This window comes from Anser cygnoides, chromosome 4 (genome assembly GCF_040182565.1).
Source record: "Anser cygnoides isolate HZ-2024a breed goose chromosome 4, Taihu_goose_T2T_genome, whole genome shotgun sequence".
Lineage (NCBI taxonomy): Eukaryota > Metazoa > Chordata > Aves > Anseriformes > Anatidae > Anser > Anser cygnoides.
The window spans coordinates 71,770,127-71,782,529 of NC_089876.1; the positions used below are offsets into that span (position 1 = coordinate 71,770,127).

The 12,403-nt window shown below is 41.6% G+C and overlaps 1 protein-coding gene across 1 annotated transcript in view; it reads right to left on the reverse strand.

The window, feature by feature from the left end:
* Window positions 1-12,403, reverse strand: part of UNC5C (unc-5 netrin receptor C) — a 247,808-nt gene that overhangs the window by 74,005 nt on the left and 161,400 nt on the right. The window contains 1 exon segment of the mRNA XM_048049472.2: window positions 11,930-12,151. Within this exon segment, the coding sequence (XP_047905429.2) occupies window positions 11,930-12,151 (222 nt within the window).

A 12,403-nucleotide genomic window follows, 5' to 3' on the forward strand; every position in this document is an offset into this window, starting at 1 on the left:
AAACGACTGCAGGAAGATTACAAACAATTTGCCATAAATATTAGCTCAAGCATTTAAATTAAAGGTTTCCAGCTATTTGAGCTCTCTCCATAACTTTCTCCTTAGGAAAGAGATACCTCCGTAACTCAAATTAATACAGATAAAGGTAATTGCCTAATAAAGTCAAGCCTGTGTCAAAACCTACATCAAGTTTGCACTAGTTTGCTATGGCATCTAATTACCAACCAGTAGCAGTGAGTTAAGCTAAAATGCTAGTTCCCCCACTACTTTTTAACTGACTTACGCACTTCCACAGAAATTACAAAGGGCTGTCTTCAGAGGGATTTTGCTTTGAACTGGAATTAAAGAATGAGCATCCTGTTGGGGTTTTATTTTCTTTTAGCAAAAAACAAGGCCTTTTTGTTCTTTTCCATTAACATCTGAAGGATCGAGTTGTGTAAGATGGAAGAAAGATTTCAAAACTGAATTCTTGGGTACTGGTGGAAAACAAATGCAAGTCCTGGCCTCTGCCAGCGTGGTGGAGGTGAGCTGCAGGCAGGAGACCCATGGGCTTGTCCCCTTGTGGTAGGTGAAAAACACTTTTCCATCTCCTCCCTGACCAACTTAGGCACCTCACTGCTCTATATTTGTTTAATACTTTAAAACTACATCGGATTGCTTATTCTCGCCCTATAAACAACTAAGAGTCAAAGCAAAAACAACTCTCCTCCCATATTTTTTTAAATGGAAGCTATTTTTTGTTTCCCAGCATTTTTTCGTTAATATGCACAAATTGCTCCAAAATGTGTTGTTCTCTTCCACATGTAACAACGTGTGCTTATTGTTTCTGTTTCTTTTTTTATTTTTCCTGGTACAAAAGTAATAATCATGCTCTGGTATAGCAGGACTCCAAAGAAAACCTCACCGCAAGCATACATCTACATTCAACCACAGGTATCTCCATTTCTGCACTCACATAGGTCTAGGAGCAGAAAGAAACGAAGGTGGAAGCCTCCTGACCCAAATCCTCCCCATCACAGAGTGGCAGTGCCCAAGCAGTGCTTTCCCAGACCAGCAGGGTTACTCACGGGGAGCACGAGGAAGAGAGGCTGTCCGTGTAGGAAAGCATGAGCAGCTCCAGCTTTTGGGTCAAAGCCCAATTTTCCCTTCTTTTGTTTGAGGCACGTGTGGCTGAGAAAAGATTTTTTTTATTATTTTATTTTTTTTTCCAAGGGCCAGGAAAACACCCTGCCAGAGGTTCATGTTTTACATAAAGCTGCAGTTGAGACTTAACAAAGGAAATCTTTGCACTTTTTATTTCTGGTTCAGAGGATTTACATGCTCCTTCTAATGATCTGGGCCTTCAGCAGTGGGTAATGCTTCCCAGTCCCCAGCTTAGTGCTCATGCAAAATTGAAGCACTTTTGAGGCAGTTTAGAGCCTACAGATGAATCTCAATGTGCAGACAAAAAGGAATAATGGTTGTTTAGCACTTTGCTAGAAGAAGCTGAGGAAATTATGGGGGGAAAAAAATTCTATTGAAACTTCCAACATCTGGGAAGCCACCAGAGAGCATCTGAATTTTGAACAGCGTGTTTACATTCCCTTTGCAGAGTGGAGGGGTGGGGGGTGGCGAGAGGGAATGAACAATAAATGAGCTTCTGCATATGTATTTAAATGAATATATTTTTAACCTTTTTAAAATAAAAATATAAACTGAGTTGTTTTGTTACCTTATTGACTTAACTGACGTATATACAAAAATATATATACACACATGTGCCTATGTACCGCACCCACTCCGTGTGGATTTGAGGAGCAGAGACAAGGTGACAACGCCTCATTGCTGTGTTCCTGATGCAATGACACAGTTCAGTGGCTGGTGCAGCTATCGTGGGCCCGAGGACAGCCACAAGGTGACACAAGGGGTCACACAGGAGCCCTCCCAAGCCATTCTTTTCCTTTTTTTCAGTCCACAATGTGCAGGAACAGAAGGCTGGGGGAGACGTGTCAAAGCCTGTCACGGCTGTTTGTTGCTATTGTTCCGCATGTTTGGCACCACGTTTCGTGGCCGACTTAGGTGTACTGAGAATATTTTAACAAACAAATGGCAAGAAGCTGCTTTTAAAGAAGCTTTCTCCAGTGCATTAAGTGAAGTGACTTGTGGCAGGCAGACATGAAGCTCTGGTGATGTCTGCTCCCACACCCAGTGCATACTCAGGTCTGTGCCCGGGCAGCAGTCCCAGCCCCAGCTCCTGAAGGCCAGGAGACTTCCCTCGGTTGGGAGAGATGAGAGGAGTCATCACGGAAGGAACGTGAAGAGGCACAGAAGTCATTCCTGACACAGAAGTGCACGTGTTGCTAGATAGAGCACAACGCACAGCCCCCATCAGCTGCAGCGAGGCACCAGGGATGCAAGCAAGCTGCTCCACAGCTCCGCGTGACTTTGACACACAAAAAAAGGGCCTGTTTCATTATGTAAGTAAACACTGTCGAAAAGCGTCCTTGTAGTTCTATGTATTTTATTTTTCCCCCCCCCTTGGGTACCCTCTCTGACTGAATTGCAGTACTGGCTTCCACTTCAGTTAAGGAACAAAAGGATTAAAACTAAACTCAGAAGAAAGCCTGATCCCCTTTTACATCTCATTACACTTCAGGCTGACAATCCTTTCTCCTCTTCAGAGGAGGGCATGGCAGCCAAACCAGGTGCGGTGTCGGCACTCATTACAGAGGCAGCGCTGTACAAGTCACTCGGAAGTCAAAAGCAGCAATCAGCCAACCCCAACCCTCTCCAAAATCAAAAGCTGGGAACAAATAATAGAAGAGGCAGCGAGGGCCCGAAGATCAGTATTCCGGGGGATGAAGAGATGCAGAAGAGACTGACGAAAAACTCCCTTTCTGCTCTTACAATCAAAATAGGAAGAGGGATGAGAAGTTACGAGGAGCTGGGAAAGGCACCCCATCAAAATGTGATGAGCAAGAGATGTACATAACCTCGCGGGTGAGCAGCAGGCGTGCCTGTACCCAGCACGTCATGCTGCTCGTTTATGGACGAATCAAGAATGCATGGGAAGGATAAAAAAAATAAATGCAAGAGGTGAACCCATAAAGGCAGCACAAAATTAGATCCTGCATGCGGCAGAGCTGTGTGCAACAGCCTCCTCTCTTTCCCTTGCCCCTCAGCAATGATTTCATGAACCCTGCCTGCTTAGTGGAAATAAGACTGCAACTTGTGCTCAGCAAAGAAAATGTAAAATCCAATTTGGACCTCCATTTCCTTGCATGCTTTCAGAGATTTTCATAAAGAATCTACAGACTAACTCATTCTCCTCCTAATTAACCGAGAAACCTATACCTACAGGACTGAAGTATCGCTGCCCTTGCAGTGCCAGGGTGCTCCTGGCTGCAGCCCTTTTGTTGGACACTGCACAAGACCTGGGCTCTGCTCTTCTTCACCATCCCTGTATACAAAAAAAATAAAAAATAATAATAAAAAAATGATGGTCCGCTTTTGGGCCTCTCTTCCCATTCCAAACAAAGCTGAAATTCATTGTCCTTTCAGGCTCTAGACCGCCCATGCTGTGGGGACCCCGGATCCCATGCAAAGGGCTTTCATCTCCAAAGGAGCCCAGGGAACAGATGGAAAACCAAAGCAGCGCTGTGCAAAGCCAGAGCTAGTCCGAAGCTCTGGTGGGTGGAACTGGTGTCTGAAGATGCCTTCTGGGAATCTGAAGGGATTAATGGGATTGTGAGTAACAAAGGGCTCCATGAAGGAAAACCATGAAGGGAGATAAGGTGTAGGCTGGAAATATTCAAAGGCGTATCCTCAAATGCTTCAAATGAATACAATATGCATCCATTTTCCTCTTTTTTATTATTTTAAATAACTTTATTTCCTGTCTCAGATTTGTTTTCCTAGAAGCCCACAGGAAACCTTCAGGATAATCAGGAGAACAGCTGCAGATAGGAAGTTAATGCTGCAACAAGAAATGAATAAATACCCTAAAGCTTTTAACTTCTGATCCCAGAGCACTTAGAAGAAGTAAATAACAGAAAAGTGGAGTTATTTGCACGGAGATATGTGGTGAACCCACGGAAAATTTGGAATGACCCTTCCCATGGACACACAGGAAGAGTGTGGGCAGGATTTACTTGCAAGAAGAGCATCTCCCTCTGGCCCTCCTCATTAGAAGGTGTCTAGGTATAAGAGCTAGAAGCAGCCTTCCACAAGGATTTACAGGAATTTAAAAAACAAACTAACTAACTAACTAACAAACAAAAACCTCTATACCACAGCATGATTAAAGAAGAAATTAATTATATGGCAATATATGTATTATAAGAGTGTTACACATGGTGAATACTGTTCTCAGTGGAGTCTAAACTCAAAATCCAAGAGGTCTGTTGAATATAAGAAACAACCTTCCTGTATCTGGAAGATGGTTTTGCACTGCCTATAAGCAGATTTTTCCTCCAGAGAGCAAATACATGACACAATGTTCTTATTCTATATATAAAAATGTAATTTCCCTTCCTTGGGTCAGCACTGACCTTGGTGATTTCTCCACTTCCTTCAACAAAAATAACTACCATACTGAATTTATAGCCTAGAAAATTCTGAGCGTGTTGCTTCTGAAGTTTCAAAAATGGTTCTTTTTCTATTAAAGTATACTAATTACTCAAGATAAAAGTGGGAACTTTGCTTTCTTGCCAAAACGCCTGCAGTAGCTTTGCTGTTGGGTATTTCCCTGATTGGGGTGTGCTGGGGACCACTCTCCCAGCAGCCAGTTTTGGAGATGCAGTCTGGGAGAAGAGGGAGCTCCTCTCACCGTGGTGATGGGCACAGGCCTCCTCTTTCCTGGGAGAGCTGCCTGCAAGGCCACAGGGAGGGATGTGGACATAGAAGGAGGCCTGAGTGGCACCTAAAATGTCATCCACTGAAATGTCAAATAGGAAAAAAAAAAAAGTGTGGGTTTGTTCACATATTTCTATGTAAGTAAGCATCTGGTATCCCTCCAGAGAATCCCGGTTCTTTGGAGAAATACAGACGGCTGCTCCTTTCTGCACCAGCTGCAGCCTTTCAGACCATACATACCAGCAGGTTTCATTTTCAGCATCCTTGCAGGGAGTGGACAGAGTCTGAATTACTAAAGAAAATGGACTAGAGTATCAATTCTAGCCCACATCTCAAACCTATTAATAGAAGCATTTGGGAAAAGATACACGGACACATTTTTAAATTTCCTTGAAATGAGTTGGATTAGGGGAGAGTATTGAAGGAGCACAGCTAAAAATTGGCAATACGTTGCTGATAAATAATTATTTTGAATCAGGGTGCTTGATATTTGTAAGGGACTTGATCCAATGATAAACAGAAAATAAAATTACTTGTGACAACAGTGGAAGGAAAACAATCCTTATTTATGATATGTGGCTCCCCACACTAGAATAACCCCAAGGTATTCTGCCCCGGAGAGTCAAAATATTACAGGCTCTAACATAACTACAGCATTTAGCATTACTTGCCATCTCCTTAGCAAAGTTCCTAGAAGAAACTGTCCACATTTTGAACTCTTGAAAAATAATAAGGAGGATTAGGAGACTAGAGCAGGTCATGAAGAAGCAAGAAGAGATTAAGGAAGAAAGATGTGCAGAGAGAGAGAGAAAAAAAAAAAAAAAAGCAGTAAGGAAAGGATCTGTGGGTGACAGAAAACAAGGCAAATGGTACCCATCTGTGCTCCTGTTCCAGAGCTGGCTTTACATGGGGGACAGGGGCACCTGCATTTCATATTTGAGATCCCAAATTAAGTTTTTCCATGCTGGTATCAATGAACTGCTGCATTTTGTATATAGCCATTGCTTTTCTTATTCATAAAAAATACTAAGAGGAACACATACCACTGCTCCAAACAAGAGTGTGTAAGATGATCTTTGTTGTATAATCAAAAGTCCCAGCTTCAACAATGAAAGCTAGCTAGCAGCCAGACAAGTGAATGGGGCTTTTGTTCATTAGGGCAGTGCAGACTTCCAAATCACAGTGTCACAAACACCAAATAAACAGCTTTCATGAGATGTACATAGACAGATAAAAATAAGGTGACGGAGTACGATGGAAGCGATATTTCTGTCTCTACAAACAGTGCCAGAACAGCAGTGAGTCACTGTGGAGGCTTCCCCACGCTGTCTTGGCTGCAGCATCCTGCAAGAGCTGTTTTAAAGGCAAAAGGGTAGACATCAATCTTTGATCTCTCTGTTGAGGGCGATCTATTAAAGATTTAGCTAGCTGGATATCTACTCCCCTGACAGGCTGCCAAAGCCATTGCTTAGGGTAACAACCTCCTATTTGCCAGATCAATGCTGACCAGACGTCAAAAGCTCAGTCTCCTTTCATCAAATCTGCAAGTCATCCAGATATACGTTATTAATGGTAAAAGGTAATGGTGGAAGGTTAGCGTGGGAATCACAGCAGTGATTCTTGGCTATGTCAAGAAGCTGAAACGAAGAAGTCTGAGATTTCTGTCTGAAAAGAAGAGCACATTCACCCACCGGAGTGCAGATTGATAAACTGTCTTCATCAGGGGAAAATCTTATTCTGATCCAGATTCTAACTTGACCAGTTTTGTTAATTTGGATGGAGGCAGGGAGAGGAAGGAGCAGCTCAAGGGAAGATCTCGGAAACATCTGTGCTCCTTGCTGAAGGCTGGGTAGCACCAGGGGCATTTCTGGTGGATGTTAGGTCCCCCAGGGGCCTGCCTCTGAAGGCAGGACACAGGAAAAAGGATTGGTAACTTCACCTTTTTCTTAACAGAGCCTCCCTCAGCATGTCTTTCCTCTGTGATGGCACAGATAGGCCTGTTAACTTTGCATTAGCAGAGCCCACAGGACAGGTCCAAGAGCCCTTATTCCATCTTGCTGCTATTTGGGATCACTGAGGAGGGCACCAGCAAACTCACTGAGCCTTCCTCTCCCTATGCATCTGAGCACCAGAAGACAAAAAGTACAGGCAAACAGTAACGTTGGCCGAATTGCCCAATATGTCTATTTAATTAGCACTTAGAAGAGTTCCAAATGTTGTTTTCTCCTTGCTTGAAGAAGAGAGAGAAGCACATCACTGCCATTGCAGAGGGCAAGAGGGGGTTTATTGATCCCTTCACCTTAACAGTCATGGGGAAACTATTACAATGCATATCCATATGGAAAAATAGTAGTCCTGATTATTTCTCTGTTGTACATCTCAGCAGTGTTGGGTTTGACTTAGCAGCATTTAATCCCTCTGGATAAAAGGGAATAAAGGGCTGCCGGACACTGATTTTCTGTATGTCTGCAACTCTCCCACCACTGCAGAACTTTTTGTGTGTGTGTGTGAAAATGTGTCTCCATAAAAGCATACATGCAAACTAGCCATTTTCAGAGGCACAGTAATTTGGAAAATGTGCACAAATTGCTTTAATAATTACTGACGCCATTAAGCTTCCTGCTTTGTGGCAATGGAATTTTCTTGTCCCCAAAAGCACCAGTTCTGCAGGCTTTCTTTTACTTTCTTTGCTGTTATCTCTTATGAAAGTCAGTCATAAAATCATATGCGTTCCCTCAAAACAACTTTTATCTTTGCTTTTTTAAAACCAGTGTTCTTATTCGTTACATATATTTTTCCACATTAATGGGAAAATATTCCAGTAAAAACAACAACAAAAACATACCATGACTTGCCTTGTATTTCATCTACATAGGAAGTGAAGGAGTCAAAGATGTGCACTAAAGATTTTCAAAGCACCCATTTGACTTCTTTATGAAAATGCTTAACTTTTTCATAAAGAAGAAAAAATCTAGAGAGTCTGAAGTTTAAAAACAGAATTTAATGATCTTCTATCTAAAGCTTCTGGCTTCTCAGGCTCGATCGTTGCAATTTTTTGCCAGGCTCTCTCTTCAGTCTAATTTAATCAAAGAGAGTGGTACTAGAACACCCTGTCACCGTTACTGTTCTCATCCTCTCCAACCAGAAGGCAACAACTCCCACAGAGTCCCTTTGCATGTTCTTTACAGCAAGGCTTTACCTACAGCTTAAATATATCTCACAGGGCAAAGTGCAGAGATCTATAAGTCTTATGTTGTATCTTCTCTGTGTTAAAAAGAAAAATATATATATACACATATATGCACACACACAGTAAAAAATATATTTGTTTTTCTCTTATTAAAAATTAACATTCTTAATATATTCATTATTTGTATGTAACAGCTCTTTTCAATGAGAGCATGGCTGCACTCTCCTTCCTTCTTTTGTGACACTACTATTGTCGTGCTGTTCTCTGACAGAAACAAATTTGCCTTATAAGCAGAGTTAATTATCTCTACACAGATTTAATTCTTGGCTATAGGCTCAGAATCCAGGAACATATAATCTTTCACAAATCAAAGCCTATTTCTCTCTTTAATGCATCATTTGCAATCTCTAGATGATAGCATCACACCTGTATTTTTAGTCCTATCTCTTCCCTATCACATGTGCTGCAGAAAAGAAAGCATAGTTGACTTTTACTCTTTTCTATCATGTATTTTATTGCCTGTTTATCTGGTTTGTCTTTGCTCTGCTTTTCTATCTAAGGGCCCGAGAGGGAAAGCCTGGTTAAAAAATGGGAGCTGAAGAGCACCTCACTGTGGTGCTCCTCTTTGTACTTATGCAGAGCAGACCTTAGGAACAGTAAAATATCCCAAGAGAAGAATGCGCCAAGTTCTCAGTTGCTTGGATTTACACAACTGACCAGCAGAAGCACTTTATAGATGAGACCTTTTTGAGCCCTGGGTTATTACTAGAGATAAATGTAGAATTTGCTGTTGGAGGTGCTCCAAAGGGACAGAATGTCTTTCTTGCTTTTCTGCGTGCACAGACAGTGCAATCCACCCACTTTCCTCATGCATACACGGGCACACACACACACTCAGCACACGCACATGTAACACCTAGACATACCCTGGTTTGTGGACCATTTCTCCAGCCTCTCTCACTGCAAGCCTAAGCCGGCAGCAGCAGCAGCTTGAGCTGCTGCCCTTTCACCACCTTCCGTGCAGCTCACATGCTACTGCTGTGCCCTATGTTACAACTACTGCACTAGCTAGCCAAAAATAGCAAAAGAAACCTAAATAGCCTCGAAAGTGGTAGAGTCAAAGGGCTTTGCAGGCTGGCTGGTACAAGCTGCCAGGCCGATGACCTCATATGTTTAACACCTTCTCCTCAAGCACCTGTATGAATCCTCACAGCCACTGTCTCTTGCTGTTTTGTCTCTAACTCCTGCTGCACGGGGTATATTTTCCTGAGCATCTATTGCTTTGAAAACAAAACAAAACAAAACAAAACAAAACAAAACACAACACTACCTTACCACTACCTTAAAGGCACTGTTTACGTATTTCAATAACACTGCGTTATGAGCAATAGATTCTCAGACTAAGTAGAGGAAGCTGCACAAACTTCGCAACTGTGATGTGTTAACCAACCCAACCTTTTGGCACCACCCATTTAGACTGACAAATGTAAGTTCTGTCAACAGCTGCATTTTAACAAGCTATTAGCATGCCTGGGTTTGTGTCTCTTGAGCTAATAATCTGATGTGCACAGCTTTTGACATTACCCCCCCCCCCCCCCCCCCCAATTCCAGTAGATTAAGTTAATCTCTAATTGGATATGGGTTTTGTTTGCATGTACTTGCTGCTGTTTATTATTCAAAACATTTGTCCTCTAATATATTCAGATGCATCTCTTTTCAAGACTGGGCTTTTACGTTCTCTGTTACAATCTGTTTTATGGCACTGTGAAATTCTAGAATGAGATTTTGGGAAAAAAAAAAAAAGAAAGAAAAAAGAAAAAAATATATATATGTGTTGCAATGTATTTATCCTGCACTGAGAACTACAGTCCACACATCAGCATTTCCCTGAGACTTGCAATCCATGCTGCAGAGCAAGGGTGCTAACAGAAGAAGCCAGCTCTAACTTCTTGATGCTATTTTGACTCAAGATTTTTATTAAATTGGTATGTTCTCTAAGTGTAACCCCTCTCCCACATTAAAGCTTACAGAATGCATGAATTTTAGGTATTTTCAGAAATTCTTTATTTTGTCTTCTTATATTTAAATTTCTGATAGTTGATATAACGTTTTTTTTCCTGTCTTTCACTTCATCTGGCATGATTGCACCAACTGTACTCAACATGTTAAAATTAGACTATATACTAATCGTGTGTGGACTTCTTGTATTCAAGTCGGGCTACTCAGTTAAATATGCAGCATTTTCAGGTATTTTCTTTCCCACTACCGAGCAGTGCTTAACTCAGCAGTTCTATTTCGTGACTGGGTGGACAGCCACTTGTCACTCACCTTTTAAGGCCCATTATTCACAACTGTTTTTTACAGGCCTTACATCAGTTCTGCCGTAGTAAGAAAGCTAGCCACGCTTTTTCATTGTTTACATGGAATGCTAATGCCTCTTCTCACATCAGACAGAAGAAGAAACATAAAGACAAACATTTAGAAACTTATTCTTCCCTCCTCCAGATTGGCCCAGAACTGCTGAGTTCAGTACAAACGTCTTATTTCTTCTAGAGTCACTGAGAAGAAGAATCAGAGCCTTCATTTTCAAACTGCTTCTGACTGTACTGTACATAATTCAGTTTCTGAATACTGATGTTAATAAAAGCTTAAAGAATAACAGGGTGATAGCAGTTCTCCTGCCTGTCCTTCATTGCAGTGGACTCCCATGGATGAAACGAAAACCAAAACCTAAACAAAAACCAAACAACAAAAAAACAGATGTATTAAGTAACAAGATTTTCTTTTTTTAGCTTTTCTGCTGCATTCAACCTGTTGGAAAAGCCTATTCTTACAAGCAAATAAACAGGCCCAAAGTTTAGTACAAATTTTTTTCTACAGCCATTCTTCCCTACACCCACCTTCTCTTTCTCAAGCTGAGAGCACCACGGTACTGTTAAAAGCTTATGCTTTTGATCTCCGTGCAAATAAATGAGCTGAAACAAATAAAACCCAGTTCACAAGAGACTTCCAAGACATCTGGTGGAGTTATTTTTCTAAGTAATTAGACCAAGTGGTGGTGTAATTCCCAAAGGAAAGGTACCTCCTTGCTTGGTATCCTGCTATTTCTCAGAGACATCAAAACAGCAGTAAGTCCCCCTTCTCTCCTTGCATGTGACTCAAACTCCATTGATTACCAGTATTCTCAAACTGGAACAATCAAACAATCATATCTTTGATTTAGGCTGGTTTATAGCTCAAGTTTTAAACCGTATTTTTTTTTTTTTTTAATCATGAATGCCAGTGGCATTCTGGTACTGACTGAGGAAGGATGAGGCTCCTGTTTTTTTTTTTTGTTTGTTTGTTTGTTTGTTTTATTTTCCTTGCTAGCGCACTGCAGTTCTCCTTCATGTGGGCTCTATGGAGCAGGCAGAAAAAAATGTAATGGAATAACAGCCAGGAGCTTGTCCTGGATCAATACACTGCCCTAAACTGTGCCCAGGTGTGCCTTCTCCTCCTTTCATGCTAGAAGATGATTAAATTTCTCTCTCTTTTTTTTTTTTTTTCCACATTTCCCCAAGAAAACATCATTCTAGGAACAACCCAAATGCTCTTCAGCACTACGTGGACAATGGGATTCTTGGTCTGTGACTATGATACAGTGCAACCACTGGGAACTTGTGAAACTGGAGAAGTGGTCAAAGTAGGGCAGGACCCTCTACAAATCACGTATTACTAACTGACCTGGATGTAGACACCACCTCTACACAATGACAGCTAGTGTTCAGTAATGCCAGTTGCAGAATTCACAGCTATATCAAGAGTAAAGAAAAGTAGCTGCCATATGAATAGCTGCTAGATTACAAAGGTGGGCTTGATATTACTGCATTTTAATTCCCATCTCTCCAAGACATAATGCAAACTCACCGGAGGTTTCATCTACTCTCTCATCCACCACATGGTCCTTCTGATGAACCCATTCACTGTTGCACTTAAAATAGATCTGTGTGGCTGGGCTCGCTTTGCAGTACAGATTCACAGGCTTGTTTTTCACAATGTAAGCCTCTTCGGGTTCAATGAGAAAGTGGGGTAGTGGCTCTGGAGGATCAGAAGGAAAAGTTTCTGGAAGTTCATGAAAAAAATCATCATCTGCAAAAAAAAGAGACAAAAAGGACAAATGAAATACCAAAATTCAGCTGTCAAAGACTCACAAGCACTTCCTGAGTGTGCTTTTCAAATAAAAGGTTATATTAGGAGCATTCTGAGATGGAGGCTTAAATGCACTGCTGTTTTCAGACTAGAAGAGATTTTTCTTTACATCCTCAGCTGTCTTCCCCCGATGTGATGTGACAGGGATGTGCACATTCACATGACTGGGAATGGTCCTTTGTTATCATCACC